Below are 18849 nucleotides of genomic sequence, written 5' to 3'. Positions count from 1 at the left end.
ACTGCATGTCACTGTGTGACTGTGTCACCTACATGCTGACAATGTGGGCGCGTGAACTTATATTAGCCTACATTATAACGTGACATTTATTATACACTCATTTATTATACACTCTACAAGCTAACACCTGGTTGTGGACACTTCGATAGGTCTGACTAATGAAGCCGTGCAGGATATACACGGCTTGGGATATCCGTGGATATACACGGGGCCGTCCGGATATCTCACCCCACAGCGTGGATATCTCGCTCCAAAGCACGGATATCTCGCCCCATGTTTATTTCATGTTTATTTTACCTTATTTCTCATATTAGAACATTTAGAATCAATGTTGTTGTTGTTGTTGGTCAAATGACAAGTATGCATGGATAATGGCTCACCCCCCTCCATTGTTCTGGAAATTCCATTCTGGAAAGGTGTTCCATTCCTCCATTGTTACGGTTACTGATTGTTGTTGTTTTACTATTCTGCTATGTCTGCCTAAAAGTAGGCTACAGTAGCCACTTGAAATTCCATACTGAAATTAGTTGCCCACATCTGTATATGCATTCCTTTTGCTTCCAAGTCCCTCCATATCTTTCCGTTTGGCGCTTTAATCATAGAAGAGCTCAACTTGGGTGTTTCCAATACATGGACATGATACATCAATGCTTTGATTGTTTTTAATATTTCTCAAACGAGCCTTCACTTTCCTGCAGGTAATTCTCTGGGGTGTTTTGGAACCAAACACATACATATTCAACGTTTCTTTACCTATAACTGGCAGGTTAAGTGCTCTGGAAATATCCTCTTTAAAGGTATATTCAGTGATTTCACTCAAAAAACCTTAGGTTTTGTTTTTGGCTGTGGGACCCAGCCTTTCGTCCAATCAGGATAGAGAGTCAAAAACAAAACCTAAGGTTTTTTGACCCCCAGGGGTTAACTGGGGACAGGGAGGAACTCCTTATATGGCCAGCACACTCTATAGTAGGCTAGGGAGGATTATCACAACAAAACAAAAAAATATGTGATATTTGAATTAAGTGAAATCACTGAATATACCTTTAATGAAACTGCTGGTGCTACCCCCATCTAATAGGCACCTGGCTACTTGGCTTTGCGTTGGTGCGTCTATCCAAATGGTAGCTGTCTGCAGTAATACTGTAACTGTAGGCCTACTATTGTCAGAGTTGCTTGCTACACTATACTAACTGCATCTGCAACACTGTGGTCAGCCTGTCTGTCGTTGCCGTGGTCGGCACGTCTATCATGCGCTGTATATTGACTGGCTGTTTGATTGCAAACTGTTTTGTGGTGTCTGCGCCCGCACTCTTCACAGTGTATGCCCTGCGTTCTACAATTACGCGCGACATGCCTGCTGCTACCCAGACATACAAAACACTAGCCCAAACATTTAGAATCTCGTAGAGGTTTTTTTTCGATTCTGACGAATCTCTCTACGAGAGTCTAAAAGATAACCCCCCCCCCCCCCCTTTACCGTCGAAAGTTGAACGTTTGTGCCTCAAAATCACTCTTACCTTGTACAAATGCAAAATCTAAGCTGCTTTTAATGTTGCCCCACTTGTTTGTGAGGTGTACGGATTCAGATTAAACACGGAACATGCTTATTTTTCAATAAAAAAGCTATTTTAATCCACTCCGTTTCTGAATCCTCCATTGTAAATGCGGTAAACGGCGCAACAGAATATTGCCCGCGCCCCTAGCGGCCAGGGTTCTCTTGCGCATTTACAATAGAGAGAAAAGCAAGATGGCCGCCAGATTCCGAGACAGAGTGGATTAAAATACAATTTTTATTGAAAAATAAGCATGTTCCGTGTTTAATCTGAATCCGTACACCTCACAAACAAGTGGGGTAACATTAAAAGCAGCTTAGATTTTGCATTTGTACAAGGTAAGAGTGATTTTGAGGCACAAACGTTCAACTTTCGACGGTAAAGGGGGGGGTTATCTTTTAGACTCTCGTAGAGAGATTCGTCAGAATCGAAAAAAACCCTCTACGAGATTCTAAATGTTTGGGCTAACAAAACACCTGCCTTGTTTCCTCAGTGTTTCTCTTCTTAGTTCAACAGTCGGTTCAGTACAGTTCTTGGATTTGTGATTACCATTACAGAATATGCATTTTGAATCATCTCTGAAACTCGCAGCATGGAATGCAGCTGTCGAGGCAGTGCAGCCGCTGTAGGGTTTCCTTTTTTCCGTTCTTTTCTCCCAGTTGCGCTCTGAGCGCTCTCGCAAGGAACATGACCCCCATCTCTCTGGGGTCATGCGTTCCTTAAGTAAGATTGGCCGTTCTCTCACTGCTCCCCACTTCCTTTTACAGGTAAAAATCTCTCTAGAGAGACGGCTCGCCACAAGCCGTGGATATCCACAGCTGTGCAAGCCATCTAATAGCCACATGGCTAATTGTTTTGTTTTTTCCTTTTGATTTGCATTGATAATGTTTAATTAGTCTACAGACTAGTATAAATAATTACTGATTCAGGTACAGCCAGGCCTTATTTGTTTAATGGACTCAGATAATGACTCAATAATATATAGGATATAGGCTAATGCCATTAGCCTATATATTATTGAGTCATTATCTGAGTCCATTAAACAAATGGGTTCTGATTACAGCTCTATCAGTGTTCTGTAAATTAATATTTTGTGTCAGATTACACAATATTTTATGTTGGATTAATTTTCAGAGGAAAATATTGTAATTTTACTCCACTACAATTATGGGACAGAGATTCAAACCTTTTGAACTGAAAATATTCAGTTAATTTCAATCTGATGCAAGGAGATCTTTGTCTAAATCCTCAAACATTATAAAGAATCATCAAGAATGCATCAAGCTAATAAAATACACATCCCTATAGAGGAAAGAAACCCCTCTATTTTGGTTTGGCCCAATGACGTCAGCCATGGCGTCAGCCATGACATCACCAACTCCTATTTAAGGATATAAATGCTTGGTGTTATGTTTAGTTTGAGGTAAGCACGTTATGGCTTCAGAGTTGAAGGAGCAGGGCAACAAGGCCCTGAATGCAAGGAACTTTGACCAGGCAATAAGCTGCTACACTCAAGCCGTGGCCCTCGACCCATCCAGCCACATCCTCTTCAGCAACCGCTCAGCCGCGTATGCCCAGAAAAAAGACTACAAGAACGCTCTCAAGGATGCCTGTCAGATCATCAAGATCAAACCTGACTGGTGGAAAGGTTACTCCCGGAAAGCAGTGGCCCTGGAGTTCATGGGGAGGCTGGAGGACGCTAGAGTGGCATACCGAGATGGACTCGGACAAGAACCAAACAATCAGCAGCTGAAGGAGGGACTGAAGAATGTTGAGACTCGGCTAGCTGAGACGAACCCCTTCAATACACCGGACCTCTATGTGAAGCTGGAGGCTGACCCTCGAACACGGGAGCTGTTGTCAGATCCAAACTACAGGGATCTACTGGAGCAGCTCAGGAAGATGAAGCTGGCTGACTTCGGCACCAGGTTGCAAGACCCCCGAGTGATGACCACGCTGACGGTGCTGCTGGGGATCAAAGCAGAGGACAAGCCCTCCCCGCCGCCCCCCAAACACAAAGACAGTCAGCCACCGCCGCCCCCTCCCAAGGAGGATCTGCCCGAGAACAAGAGAAAGGCGCTGATGGAAAAAGAGCTTGGGAACGCCGCGTACAAGAAGAAGGACTTCGATACAGCACTGCAACACTATGAAGTGGCGATAAATCATGACCCGACCGACATGAAGTACATTTCAAATCAGGCGGCGGTGCACTTTGAGAAGGGCAATATGGAGAAGTGCAGAGAGCTGTGTGAGAAGGCCATTGCTGTGGGCAGAGAAAACCGAGAGGACTACCGGGAGATTGCCAAAGCCCTGGCTAGAATCGGCAACTCTTACTTCAAGCAGGAGAGATACGCAGAGGCGATTCAGTATTATAACAAGAGTCTAACAGAGCATCGCACCCCAGCCGTTCTGAAGAAGTGTCAGCAGGCGGAGAAGATCGTGAAGGAACAGGAGAAACAGGCCTACATCAACCCTGACCTGGCTCTGGAAGAGAAGAACAAGGGAAACGAAGTCTTCCGAAAAGGAGAGTATCCTCTGGCCCTGAAACATTACTCCGAGGCTATCAAGAGAAACCCAAGCGATGCCAAGCTGTTTAGCAACAGAGCCGCCTGCTACCAAAAACTGTGCGAGTTCCCGCTTGCCTTGAAGGACTGCGAAGACTGCATCACACTCGACCCCGCCTTCATCAAAGGCTACATGCGCAAGGCTGGCGTCTTGGAAGCCATGAAAGAGTATTCCAAAGCCATGGACGCCTACCACAAGACCCTGGAGCTCGACTCGTCCTCAAAGGAAGCCAAGGAGGGCATCGATCGGTGTGCCATGAGCCAGGCGGCGAGGAACGACACCCCCGAGGAGGTGCAGCGCAGGGCCGAGTCCAACCCGGAGGTGCAGCAGATCATGAGTGACCCGGCCATGCGTATGATCCTGGACCAGATGCAGAAGGACCCTAAGGCCATCAGAGATCACTTAAATAATCCAGATATCGCTCAGAAGATTCAAAAGCTAATGGATTGTGGAGTGATATCCATGCGGAGATGAGGGGGAAGAAGACTGAAGGAAAAATAAAGAGTTGAACAAAATGCCATTCACTTAAAGCACCCCCTTCTGATATACTGTCACTTCAGACTTTAACCTTTTACATTATGACTGATGCTCGTCTTTTGAAGGAAAAAAACTAAACAAAAAGAAAATAAATAATATAACCTCCATGTCCTCTTCACATCTAAGGTGTACAATCAACCACAAAGTCAAAGGAAAACAATCCTAAAAAAGGTGTTCTTGTTCAATGTTCTTATGATTCCAATAGTTCTCTTTGAGGCCGTTGAACGTGCACATGAAACAAAAATAAGGAATGTGCCTTCTGTATGACTAATGTAGCCTATTTATTATAGCATATACGTACATGTAGAGTACAGTAAATACAGTACACATGTAAAGTGTTGTTGTTTTTTTTTTAGAAAAGGGCTTTTCGCAATGTTGATGGAAGTCACAAATGTAACATGCCCATAAATGGAGATTGTCAGGTTGCGAAGTGGCCTGAAACACGTGTCAATGACACGTATGAAACATATGGAGGGGTGGCCATCACAAACCCTGATATGCCTTGCCCATATATGGGTATATACTGATTACATCTGCAATCTATATATGGGCATAAAAGGGAAAAGTACGAAGAGAACCAGACTACAGAGTGATCCATATATGGGCAAAACATTTACACAGAAAAGTTATGGGTAGAACAGGCTCCAATGGGTATTGTGTAACCCAAGCATCACATTTAATTAGTTTAAGGTTTTGTTTTGTTGTGTTTTTTGGGGGGTTTCTTTTTTCTCTCCCACAAATAAACCGGTGTGACACACCCGTGTGAAGTGAGAAGCGCTAATATAATAAAGTGTAATATTTGTAAAACAAACGGTGCCAACACAAACATTAAACGCCATTAACAATAAAGAGACGATATGACATAAACGACACTATGTCATAAATGTTCCCTTCATTGTCAATGCGTTTACTAAACAAACTTTGAACTATGACAAACATAAGGCCTGTTTATCGGAGGGGCTAGCGCCCCTCAAAAACAAAGATGGTGGGCTCTAATAACAGCATGGCCCCTATACATTATTTAGTAACACAAAACGTTGCGTTACTAAATAACACAACGTGTTGGAGAGAATATGGAGAGAGGAGGTTTCCACTGTAGTATTGGTTAATATTATACATATATACATATGAGGTTGGTATTGTTATAGTGTGTGTGCACGTGATATAAGTCTCACGTAGAATTTGTCCATTACTTATTCTTCTGCATCTTCTGCGGGTGCATGCTGTGTATAATCATCAACTTTATGTGTTAGGAGTGGTACCAGCTGGCTTGAATGATTCTTTCATTGTCCAATCAATTAGTCCAATCAATTAGGGCCCTTGCTGCTGTCTTTGACATCCGTATGCCCACACCTTTTCTGTGGGTGTCGTCGTCTCTTCCCGAGTAGATGATGGTTTCTCCTTCTGCCAGTTCCACTTTTCCTTGCCCATGATGCCGGCTCCTCTGTTAGTCATTTCTCTTGCTGCTATTGTAATGTTGCCGCTTGTGTAAAGTGTTCGTACATTCCAGTTTCCGATCTTCATGGTGTTTTTGGGGTTCAGCAGTGGCGTGTTCAGCCCAAGGGCGTCATGGTGTCTCTCTTGTTGTGAGGACTGGCTACAGCGTTCCCCAGATTTGGTGAATTTGCTCCTGGATTCTGTAATAGTCTTTTTTTTTCTCCAGGAGTGGGTTATCAGCCCTCAGTCCAACCCCCAACCTGGAGGGCCAGTGGAATCACTCTTTGTCTGGTCTCTACCCTTCGGCCTGTTCGGCATGGGTGACCCTGCCAAGAGTACCATACTCCTGCCGACATAGCTCTAGGGGTCATGGAGATACGCAAACCACCCCACCACGATAAGGTGGTGATCCCATCGGGGTGGAGAATTGGACTGTGCCGATTATTTATTTAACACCTTCCCCACTTCTACTTCTACTCCACTATAGCCTACATCTCAGAGACAATATACTTTTACTCCATTTATATTTTAAAACATCTACAGTAGTTACTTTTATTCTGATTATTACACAACCTACATTACATTAACATTAACCACTTCAGCGCTATATAGGCCTACTGTACATTTCTGCCATTTAAAAATAATAGATATACAAGCTCACAATGCATCACCTCGCAACGCATTGTGAGCTTTTAGATCTGCTAGTTTCAAAAGATTTTTAATGCATTTGAAAACTTCTCTGCAGAATGAGTATTTTCTACATTTGGTCATTTCAGTTTTCAGTTCATTTGACAGGGACAGCGACAATACGTATCAAGGAAGAAATGTAATAAGGAAAAATATATTATAATATTCACACACACACACACACACACACACACACACACACACACACGAGGTGATTAATTCCTTCCTTTCGAGTTCAGAAAGTACTGAAGTTTTTCATTACACCTGCGGTGTGTTCATTTAATCAATTAATCCCCCACCCCCCAAAACTCATCACAGAGGAAGCAGAGGAAGCAGTCCTCACCTGGGACGACACACAGCGCGCGCTGCCTCCGTCACACTCACTCTAATAAAGGAGAGAACAGAATTAATCACAGCAAATTGGCCCCACTCTGAGCCTTGCATAAATCTTTCACAACATGCATCCATTCATCCGTGCTTGCTTGTGTGCAGAGAGAGGAGAGAGGGAGTTCAGAAGAGAAATTGGAGATGTGTAGATTATGTGCTTATTAAAGGCGCATTTTTTAAATGGTAAATCCAAATAGGAGAGTAGCCTAGTTCTCATAGGGAATGCATCTCCACACGAAGGAGGGTATTCCAACCTAAAGGAAAGACAGTCTGTCAAAGGAAAGCATTATTACAAGTGTGGCAGCTAGGCCAGCCGTGTGACAGGTCCTTGTACGTATATCCCTCGACTGCTTTGTGAATTATTTATACAGCGTGGATCTGCTGGAGTCTCTGTGTGTGTTTGACTCCCACAACAGGTATCATGGTAGTATCATGGTAACATGGTGCATTTGCCCATGGTTTTGGAAAGCCCTGTAATGCTAATCAAGAGAGGCGTTTACACTGAATTAACACACGTTTGTGTGCATGCAAAACCATACAGGGGCATTAGCCTCATTCCCAGGCTTACTCATCTGCGAAGAGACCTGGTCACAACCTAAAGGCAGAGACGGTATCGGCGGAAGTTTCGGCCGGAACATCTGTCAGATGCAGATATTCTTTCGACAAATCAAGTACACTTGTTTCATTCACGGAGATGTACAGTAACGTCATTTCCTTGAGCGGTATACTTCCACCCAAATCCCGCAACATCCTCCCCAGAAAAAGGATACCGTCTACACAGTGTACTGTATGTCTTGTCCAGCGTGCAGGGAGGCGCATTGAGAAATATATTACATGCTGTTTTTTTTAATGCTCATTCCCCCCCAGGCCACCGATCCCCTACAGGCACAGTGACCGGCCGTCACTGTGCCTGTAATTACAGCAGAGTGCATTGATAGATGGACTCCTTCATCCGGCTGGTCTGAAGGCTCCTTCTGCAGCTGTGAGGCCTGCAGTTAAGGGCCAACACCTGTGGAGGCAGCTGGAAGGAGCTTAGTCTCTCCTGGGTGGCAGTGGTGGAAAAGAGTACTTTATTGCATACTGAAGCTCAAGGTCAACTTCTCAGGCCGTGATCCCCCAAAATAATCATATTGGAAGTGATGACCCCCCCCAAACACCCTGACAACCACCTGGAATTATAGGCATTATATTTAGATTGAATCGGGATGCTAGAGTGCTTGTGGATGAATACACATCTTGGCCAAGTGTGAGGCCTGATGAGAAGCTCTCTGTTATGGCAGGATTCCATCACTGAGAGCTGACAACTGAAGTGCACTTCCAGACACTCCACATGCAGTGAATCCATCTCATGTTAAGTGACCCCATCTGGACTTAGTTTGCCACCTCCAGTCCTCCACATCTTTTTTTAGTCCTCCACATCTTTATTCGCTCTGTATATCGTCTCTGTAGTAGCTATAAGACCAAACTCTATATGCATACAGTATGATTGGAGTGTCTGCCACTGATCTCTGTGAATGCAGAAAACCACAGACAGTTTGTTGAACAAACAAGGACATGCACAGGTCTGCCCTTTTTTTGCTCTCTGGACAGCAAAGTGCCCTTTTTGTACAGTTTGTTCATTTTATTTTTTGTTTTGTACAGTGTACACACTGTACAGTATGTGGCCCATGGTGACATCGATTAAAAGTGTCTAATGTATTACTTGTGGCCCAAAAGAAACACGTGTTTTGAAGATATGGAATATGAAATACGATATGTGTTTTGAATCACCCCTGCCAGCGTCACCTCTCTCAGCCAATGTTTGTGTGTGTGTGTGTGTGTGTGCTAAGATGAAAAGGCTGTCCGTTTTGGGCATCTCTTGTGGAGCAGTTGAGATAACAAACTCTTGAGCCTAATTCATGAATTGGAGAACAAAGCCCAGCCCTCGACGAGCAGCGTTGCTGCGCGACGATGCATATTAACTAAGGCATCACAATTGTGAAAACATTTTCCACAAGCAGCTTCAGGGCTTCTTCATGTTGTGTATACTGTACCTCAAGGCCAGATACTGGCCTCGTTTTCACCGTCTGTCCACGGCTAGAAGGTTGTGCCATCCATGACTCTGCCTCGTTGTTCAGTATAGAATCTATAGAAGGTACGGTCTGGACAATTAGAGTGGGGTCGTGGGGGCCCTTCCCCAGAAAGGATTATTTTACAGCTTCATTAAATCAATATTTATAGCTCAGTAATCCCATACTTGATCATTAGGTTACATTACATTATAGGCCTACTTCATTCCTGTCGTATAATTTTGATAAATGAACTGTCTAAATTGAAGGGTTTCACTACAGCGTAAAGTATCTCTCTCTCTCTCAAAATCTAAGAGACAGGGAGCATTTACGATTCACACCTGAAAACAAAGGGTCATTGTTTCTAACCCCTTTGAAGCTCACTCCCCTGGAGGGGAGAGGTTTTAGAAATTTACCCCAGACCATGTGTTACCATTTGGTACTTGTAAACTAATTCCACAGGTTAAACTCAATGATTTTATAAATCTGTCACTATAGAAAGATGAGACTCTAACTATTAATAAGTGAGTTTAACTCGTCTCTTTTAAAATGTACGATAAGAACATATAGGGTTTCGCTTCACCGTGTTGGTTTTACCTCTTAAGAGAAAGTGTTCAGTTTTATTTTATAGTTCCGTTAAACATTTCCTAACTACAAGTGTTTCCATTTTTCATATACTTTTAAGGTATGATTAACCATGTTCATAAGAGTGCTCAGTTTCATCTAAAGACCGGTTATGTTTTAACTACAATTTGTCATTGTATCTTTAAAATAGTCATCTGTTTTAGTGCAAGGTTAGAAGTTACTAATGTCTAGAGTCTCTGCCAGAGAGGCCCGCCTCTGTGAACCTGTATGAGCTAGTAGCAGATATTTCATTGGTCAAGAGTCAGGAAACGCCTGCCGTATGTCCGGGAGAGGAGGGACCTATAGTTACAATATAAGGACAGGGTGGAGGGTTGATCGAGGTTCCTGGATCCGGTCAACTCATTTCGGCTATCGAGTTTACTGTGTGTTGTTTAATCCGGAGAACCCGCAAAGGACGTTTCCTTTGTCTGTGCTTTGCCTTGACTGCTGGACTGTTTTTTACTACAAATAAAGCTGCCTGCTTCGTAACCTCATACATCGGTATTCTGGCCTCTTTTCCTGCACTGCCGCGCGCTGAAATACACCACATTCCCAAATACTGTAAGCAACTACACTTTAGATTTTAGAAAGTGATTTTACAGGAAGAACAAGCCCAAAGTCACTAATAAGTGCACACCGAGCACGGACTGTGCCTCTCTGAGTGCAAAGTAAGGAGTACAAGGAGGCTGACATTTGTATGTCACTGCATCTTCACCGGTTATGACTCTGATGAAGATGCAGTGACCTCAGCGTAAAATAAGTCATTTAACAGCAACAACAGTCATTCATGCTGCTCCGGTGCTTTTATCACTCTTATAATTAATATAAATAAATCTGTCGACGTTGCCACTGTAAGGTCACTGTAAGGGTGGACTCCCCCCCCCCCCCCCCCCCCAAATAAATAAAACTTAATATTTTGCTTCTGTAATAACCTTTGCATACTTTTGACATTGTCGTATACAACATAGCACAGCACAGGCTCATTTGTTTTGTTTGTTAAGCTGCCGAGCTAGATTATCGTTCAACCCAAGCAACAAATGTCACTCTCCAGTGAACTGAAGACGTACCACGGCCATCCCCTTCGCACTTCACTTCACAAACACTTCCTCGAAGATGCCGGAGCACAACAAGCGCTCCGTCCAGATGACACGAAGACTGGGTGTGGGGGGAGGGCAAAAAAGAAGGAAAAATAACTAAAGATAATAAACCTCGTCTCCTAAAATACCATACTGTATGCTCTGGGCCATTGTGTGTCATCGGGGAATACTAGCAATGTAATATTCAGTGCTGTTATGAATGCTTCAGCGAGATTCTCTCTGTCAACCACCCCCCCCCCCCCCCCTCTCTCTCGCTGTGTGTGTGTGTGTGTGTGTGTGTGTGTGTGTGTGTGTGTGTGTGAAAAACAATACATTTTGGATGCATTTCGGTTATTTACAGTAATACCATATTTAATACCATACCAAGCGTTTCACAATCTCTGTATAATGCATGCAGGTGTTTGTGGGAACATACACACACGCGACCTGAAAGGGGTCGAGTCAAGTCATGATGATGTGAATCTTTCCAGAAAAGAAAATAAGGGTTTTCGTCGCTTACATTTTGTATACATTTTTGGACCTGTTTTGTCTCCATCCGTATTTGTCCAGTGTGATGGTGTCGGCTGCTGTCAACAGGTCATTTATTTGGCTTGAGTTATTTGTCCTTGTTGTGAATTGGTATTTCTGTTGTCTTCTATACCATGAACATGAAGACAGACTGACAGAGGGATGCTATCCATTATTTTCTTAGCGATTATTCTATAATTTTGATTAATTAAATAATCGAGAAGCATTTCCTTTCCTTTTTATTTATTTTTCACTAATAATTTTTATTTTCTCTTGAAAAAAGTTGAAAAAAAGGGACAGATAACATAGATAGATGGATGGATAGTTTTTGTAGCTCAGTCCCTCTTTATGTTTAGGATTTATTTGTGCGGTTATGTTAAATATAGTCCAAAGGGAAGCATGCACATCCCAATAAAAATTTACAGGTGCTGAACTACTGTATAGGCTATACGTGCTATACGCAGTTTTTCAAACTCAAACCCATGACACACTGCCAGGCAGGATTACCAGCCAATAGGGGCCTGGACCGCTAGGCCAGCCCAGGCCAGTAGAACTGTTTAATTCCGCTTGACAACATTTCAACCCCAGCGGGTCTGAAAAGTTACATCAGGTTATTGAACGTTACTCACCTATTTACTCACTTCTACACAGCTGCCACTTTTCTTACAAAAGAGCAAAATCTTGTCTGCTTCACTCAAACAGTTTAAGCAAGGGATAATGAATGGCTGATAAATAAATCACAGACAGACGCTCCACGTCGGTGGCATAATCATCCAGGTGCTCCGAGTCTTTGATTAGACAGCGGTTTGTTGTAGAGCGGATCGATTCATTCAGCGATTGACCAATCAGAATAAAGCATTCAACCAAGCTGTGTAATAAGGGGAATTAAATCACATAAATGGACTATAATTCACAAGCAAATCTTTTTAGAGAATGTGAAACCACAGAAGGAATGAAGCTGATCATGACAACATGGTAATAGGTGTATTTTCTAAAACAAATCAGAGGACGCAGCATGAGTACAAATGAGACAATGATCACATCAAATAGCAGCAGTCAACTATTTTCCATACTGCGCAGCCTCCTTGGAATTCAATTTAAATCTCTTCTAAAGATTTTCCAAAAATATCACATTAATGCTCACAGTGCAGCATGAAGTCACGCTGTGAGCTTGTAAATCTCAAGTTTTTTAATAGCCAGTGCTAAAATAAAACTTCACACCCGTGTGAAGTGAGGGGGCGCTAATATATTAAAGTCTAACTCATGTTGATTAGGTGATGTAATGGTGATGTAAAACAAATGGTGCAAACACAAACCATTAACAATAAAGAGACAATATGACGTAAATGGCACATTATGATGTATAAACTTTTCCTTCATTGTCAATGGCGTTTACAAAACAAACATTGAACTAAAGACAAACATTAAACCTGTGTATAGGAGGGGCTAGCGCCCCTCAAAAATCAGACCTGTCTGAAGTGAGTGGTACTGTACTATACTACTGTACTGTACTGTACTGTACTGTACTGTACTGTACTGTACTGTACTGTACTGTACTGTACTGTACTGTACTGTACTGTACTGTACTGTACAAGCCCTCCTCCTTGGCCTGTGTGTGTGTGTTAGGCTGTGCAACAGTGACACTTGGTGGTGAACAAACGCTATAACACTATTTTCGTGCTTGGACAGACAGACCCAGGGACCCAAGGACACACATAGCTTTCTATAGGAGTGGTTGCACCACTCAAAAAGATAACCTGCGTCTATACTGCACTATCAACCTCCTTACTGAGGACATAGAGCGTTGAGTCTTTGTGTTGTTTCACATTTTAAACCAGTGCTTCTCAGACCTTTTCATGTCCCCCAAATTATTATTATGCATTTGGGTGCGGGATCCCCATCTGAAAATATGTTGTACCAGGGAGTCAGGGAACCCCATACAAGATGTGTGTTGTTAAAAATGTTTCAGAAACTGTTAAAGAGATGTTTTTGAAAATAGTGAATCAAGCTCACAATGTGTTGAATGACAACGCCTTGTCTGCTTGTAGATCAACTATATCCTACTGTATGTGGTTAAAGGTGTGCTTGTAGATCAACTATATCCTATGTGGTTAAAGGTGTTGACCGTTAAACTGATTTGGATACTATTTCAACAGCGTCAAGGACCCCTGTGTCAAACACCATGACGAACGATAACGTCAGTACCACCTTGGATTGAAATGACGAATATATTTGGCAATGGCAGTGAGTTCAGTATATTTCGATGCCAATAATTTTATACTTTTATTCAAGAACATTTTGATTACCGTACTGTTACCTGTAAGTGTTAATTAATATTGATGCTTTAAAACATTTGAATACTTTTTCCACCATTGCCTTCAGGTATATCTCTGCATGCGTGCATGTGTGTGTATCATGTCTGTCCTTCAGTAGCATCTCTGAACCAACTTTAAAGGGTAAGACCACTTTTTTTTTAGGTTTTGGTTTTGAAGTTACTTTGCCATGATGCAACTTCAAATGTGGACAAGAAATAAAAACTAACTGCTCCAGTGATTAGAAATTGATAATTCAAAATATGCTCCTTATTGACTTACATTGTAGCTAAAACAGCTCTCAAAGTCACTCTTTTAGTACGTAAACAAACACAAACAATGTTGATTCAGACAATATAGAGCATCACCAAAACTCATGTGGTTTTATTTTTTCATAAAAATGTTATCTTCCTGTTGATTTGTCCATTTTATTGGGAAGAAAACCCGGACTGGATCCGTGGATCCGGATCCAGATCTTCAAATAGTAAAATCAACAGGAATTTAAGCCTTTCCTACAGGCTTGTATGTTGGTTCTAAAATATACATTTTTGGCCCTATATCTGATATAGTACAGCTGAACGGCAAGTATATTTGAATGTGAAAATATGAGTTGTGCATTTCAATTTATGTAAATAGAGTTGTGCATATGAATTGGTCCAAATATTAGAGTTGTGTACAATCAATTTCTGTGTAATAACTCGATGGATATCGTCTCTGTCGAGAGGAAACAAATTTTAAAAAGGAAAAAGTAGAAGATCGACAAGCTCAAAACGCTTCAATAACGTGCCACATTTCGAGCTACATTTGATGCTATTGTGTGGGGCACTGTATGATCAATTAAGTATAGGGCTCTATTTTACAAAAAAACAAGTTAAAATATGAAGGTTTCTGCCCGACGGCGACAATATGCATCAGCATATGGAGGGCGGCTCATCCACAGCGTGTGCTCCCTCTGTGACTGCTTTCACACACTTTGCCATGGTCTGGGAAGCTCTGCTTATAGGATCTGTCATATAGAAATCCTTCACACTGAGCTGTGGAGGAACTAAGGCTTCAGAGAGGATAGATTGGTTCACTGCTTTAGCCAGCTCGTTAGCCTGCTTAAAGTAGCTAGCCACCTCGATGTCGTCATATCGCACCAGGTTTGGAGAAACCTGCACCAGTCTAGCACGCACTTCATCAACGGTGTCATAGGGCAGAACGACTCCCGCAAGCTCAGCTACGGCTCGGATGATCTTCCAGTCCTCCCTGGCCATGCCTGGAGGAGTCACGGCCAGCCTGGTCTCCTGGGCACGGCCCTCTGTGTTCACGTAGGTGCTGCATTTCTCTGTGTACGCTGCTCCAGGAAGTATGATATCGGCCATTGTTGCGCCAACATCCCCATGGTGACCCTGATAAATGATCAAGTTGTCCTCAGGGAGGTCCTGGTGAGTGATGCGTCCAGCATCGGCCCCCAACAGGAACAGAACTTTAGGTGGGTTCTTCCTGATAGCCTCCGTCCCCGGCTGGTAGCCAAGATCAAGTGCAGCTACTTGACTAGAAACCCTGTGAAGCACATTGAAGACCTTCCAACCTTCCTCTACTCCACTGCTGACACGAGCGTTTTCAGCGATGGTGGACACAGCGGCCATTATAGCAGCCCCGTCCTCTCTCTGTAGGGAACCACTGCCAACCACAACAACAGGACGCTTTGCTTTAGCCAGGAGCTGGGCAAAAGGGTGAATTCCTGCCGCAATTTCCTGAAGAACCGCTGCAGACTCGCCAAGATGCTCATAAGAGTAAGTCAGGTCCACCTGCTGTCCCACTAGAGCCACTTGCAGCTCGTTGTGAAACCAGCTCTTTCTGATCCGTGCGTTAAATAAAGAAGCCTCGTAGCGCGGATTGGTGCCGACCAGGAGCAGTAGGTCGGCCTCTTCGATGGCAGCAATCCCGGTGTTTAGCAGGTAGTTTGAACGCAGGTCTGATCCAGCCCCTTCCATGGGGAACATTTCCTCGGTGCAGAGGGCATCACTGTTGAAGCGGTTTAACAAGTCTTTCAGGGCGATGAGAGCCTCTGCGTCCACCAAGCCTCCTGCAATAGCGGCTACGCTTCCCCGAGCGCCTTGCAATGCTCCGGCAACGCGGCTCAGCACGTCTTCCCAAGAGGTGGTGACCAACTGTCCGGACTCGTTTTTCACCATCGGCTGAATAAGCCTCTGCCGCTTCAGGCCGTCATAAGCGAACCTGGTTTTGTCCGATATCCACTCCTCGTTGATATCCTCGTTCAGGCGAGGTAGAACTCTCATCACTTCGCCACCGCGGGTGCTCACCACGATGTTACTGCCCACGGCGTCCAGGACGTCGATAGATTCCGTCTTCCTGGTCTCCCAAGGGCGGGCAGTGAAGGCATACGGTTTGGAGGTCAAAGCCCCGACTGGGCATATATCGATCACATTCCCAGACAACTCTGACATGAACATCTTCTCTACGTAGGTGCCAATCTGCAGGTCGTTACCCCTACCAGTAGTACCAAGATCCTCCACACCTGCGATCTCACTGGCAAAGCGCACACAGCGAGTGCATTGGATACAGCGAGTCATAATGGTTTTAATGAGGGGCCCGATGTTCTTATCTGCCACAGCTCTTTTGCCTTCTGCGAAGCGGCTCCTGTCGCTGCCAAACTGCATGGACTGGTCCTGTAGATCACATTCTCCGCCCTGGTCGCAGATTGGACAATCTAGTGGGTGGTTGGCCAGCAGGAACTCCATCATGCCCTCTCTGGCCCTTCTCGTCACATGGGAGTCGGTTAGGATGTTCCAACCCTTCATGACGGGCATGGCACAGGCCGCAACCGGCTTGGGGACTTTCTCGATTTCCACCAGGCACATCCGGCAGTTCCCGGCGACAGAGAGGCGCTCGTGGTAGCAGAAGCGCGGAATCTGGATGCCCATCTTCTCGCAGGCCTGCAGCACAGTGGTTCCTGGCTCCACCATGAGCGGCCGGCCGTCCACTGACACCTCCAGCAGTTTACTGCTGCAGGCTGCTGTTGTGGCGGTGGCTGCGGTGCGAACAGCATTGGTGCTTCCATTGGTCAGAGCTGATGCTAACCCTGTAGAGAGGGGACAACGCACTGCACCCAATCGCAGCATAGCTGTTAATGTTGGGTAATTTTTCTCTGATGGAACATGTGTGGTGTTGACTTTGTCCTCTCTCTCTCGTCTCGGTCTCTCTCTGTCTCTTTTTATTGTCTGTCTCTCTCCACTCTTTTTGACTTTCTGCCTGTCTGTCCGTCTGTCTCTATATTGTCTCTGTCTCTCGTCTATTGTCTCGTCTTTCTATCCATCTCTCATCTTTGTCTGCCTGTCTGTCCCTCTCCTGTCTTTCAGCTTGTCTTTTTGCGACTACCTGTCTGTGTCACTCATGTCTCTCTGTCTGTTTCTCTCTCTGTCTCTCTGATTGATCTCTGGTCTTACTTCACATACAACAGAATCCGTTGCCTAACAACGGCAATTTGCACTGACCTCTGGGATCTCCATTTATGGAAATCATCTGGTCGGCGGACGCATGCACGCACTTATATCCACATAAACAGGAGTACAAGTATGCCTTGTACAAAGGACATAAACACTGCCAGTGCAGTCAGACAATATGGTGAACAGCCAGTTACAAAGTGCATAGACGGCAGAACAGTGTTACATAATGTAATGTATAGTTGACATACTTGTCAGACACAGTAGACAGAAATTATGGAGAATGGAAACTACGCCTCATCCAAATTGAGCGGCTTCCTATAATCGCTGATACTGAGCATTTCAGCACTTTGGTTAGAAAGGCTTCCTCCAAGCTGCAGTCAGAAGTACAGCTGACCTCTATGGTTTTCATTTACAACAAATAGGGGTGTTAGCTGAAATGTTAGAGAACACAGAGGATAAACCTGCTTGGCTTCACAGTAGAGTGCTTTATATACAGCATTATGGAGGACCTGGAAATGGAAGAAATATATTTTTATATAAAAATCCACTACTCTGTCATGTAGAAGCCCCTGTACACAGTATATTGCAACCATTTAAGATTTGCGACATGCTTTCAGTTATTTGTTCATGGTCAGCATGCATGATTTTTGCTCTTTCTCCATTGTTTTTAGGATAACTTTAGTATGCTCTATGTTACTGTTTGTACAGTATTTGTTGCACTGATGATCAGCACTTTGGTACAATGAAAATTGTTTTTAAATGTGCTTTAAAAATACCTAAACGTGATTTGATTTGATGATGAATATAGTGAGGAGCATGATTGCCTGGAAACCATCACTCACTCACTCACTCACACTCAGTCTACGACACTAAACATTTGTTGCTGGGCAGAAACCACTTATCTCCATATTTAAACTTTTTGTTTAAATATTAACACCCTACTTTATCATACTAATCACAGTAATCAACATCATCTGCAAGCTCTAAACATGACAATACATGGTGTTGGTACTATCATGACGATCCATGAACGATGTTGCAACTTGCAGCTTGTGAAACTGCCCATCTGTTCCGTCACTGATCAGGGCTCTCCTCTGCCCTGATCAGTCATGCTTGCAGCAACACTTGCCTGACAGCTCGCCTGCATTTCTGTGTGTCTCTGCATCTCAAGAACCGCTCAACCAATGGCCCTCATACCTGCTGTATTGGTGACCCATGGGAGTCCAGTGACGAGGGTAAGGTTGGTCCGATCAGCAGTTCTCCAAAACTCAATGCAGTGGGCGTCACCACGTTTGAATTATAGCCAATCTGTATGAATTCTCAAGAATCTGTCGGCTGGAGTTGTATTTTTGTACCATTTTGAAAAATTATGTTTATTTTTCAAATTGAATTGAATTACAAAAAATAGAAAGAAAGAAAAAATAAATGTCTAGTCATTATATTCCAGCTTGCAAGAGAGTTAAATAAATTACTTTGCGGACACAGGACATTAGACATTTCCAAACACCATCTGAATCAATATGCGAGCAGGGAGGCACCACCAGTGACACTTTGGAGTGCTCAGTGCTCACCACTGTATGTGAGAAAAGTCTTTAAAAGAGAAAACCAGCACTTTTTAAGTGAGACAACTTCCTCTGTCCCGT

The 18849-nt window shown here is 43.7% G+C and overlaps 2 protein-coding genes across 2 annotated transcripts; one reads left to right on the top strand and one right to left on the bottom strand.

The window, feature by feature from the left end:
- Positions 1-2987: 2987 nt before the first annotated feature.
- LOC310856626 (stress-induced-phosphoprotein 1-like) lies at positions 2988-4592 on the top strand (the record flags this gene model as incomplete). The annotated part of the gene is made up of 1 exon (XM_083762097.1): positions 2988-4592. One exon carries the CDS (start codon positions 2988-2990, stop codon positions 4590-4592), a length of 1605 nt encoding a protein of 534 aa, XP_083618223.1.
- A 10073-nt stretch (positions 4593-14665) lies between these two features.
- Positions 14666-16726, bottom strand: LOC310855321 (NADH-ubiquinone oxidoreductase 75 kDa subunit, mitochondrial-like; the record flags this gene model as incomplete). Its single annotated transcript, XM_083760275.1, has 1 exon — positions 14666-16726. One exon carries the CDS (start codon positions 16724-16726, stop codon positions 14666-14668), a length of 2061 nt encoding a protein of 686 aa, XP_083616401.1.
- Positions 16727-18849: the final 2123 nt, after the last annotated feature.

This window comes from Protomyctophum parallelum, assembly GCF_964188405.1.
Source record: "Protomyctophum parallelum genome assembly, chromosome: 3".
Taxonomy (NCBI): domain Eukaryota; kingdom Metazoa; phylum Chordata; class Actinopteri; order Myctophiformes; family Myctophidae; genus Protomyctophum; species Protomyctophum parallelum.
This window is presented reverse-complemented; position numbering and strand designations above follow the sequence as displayed.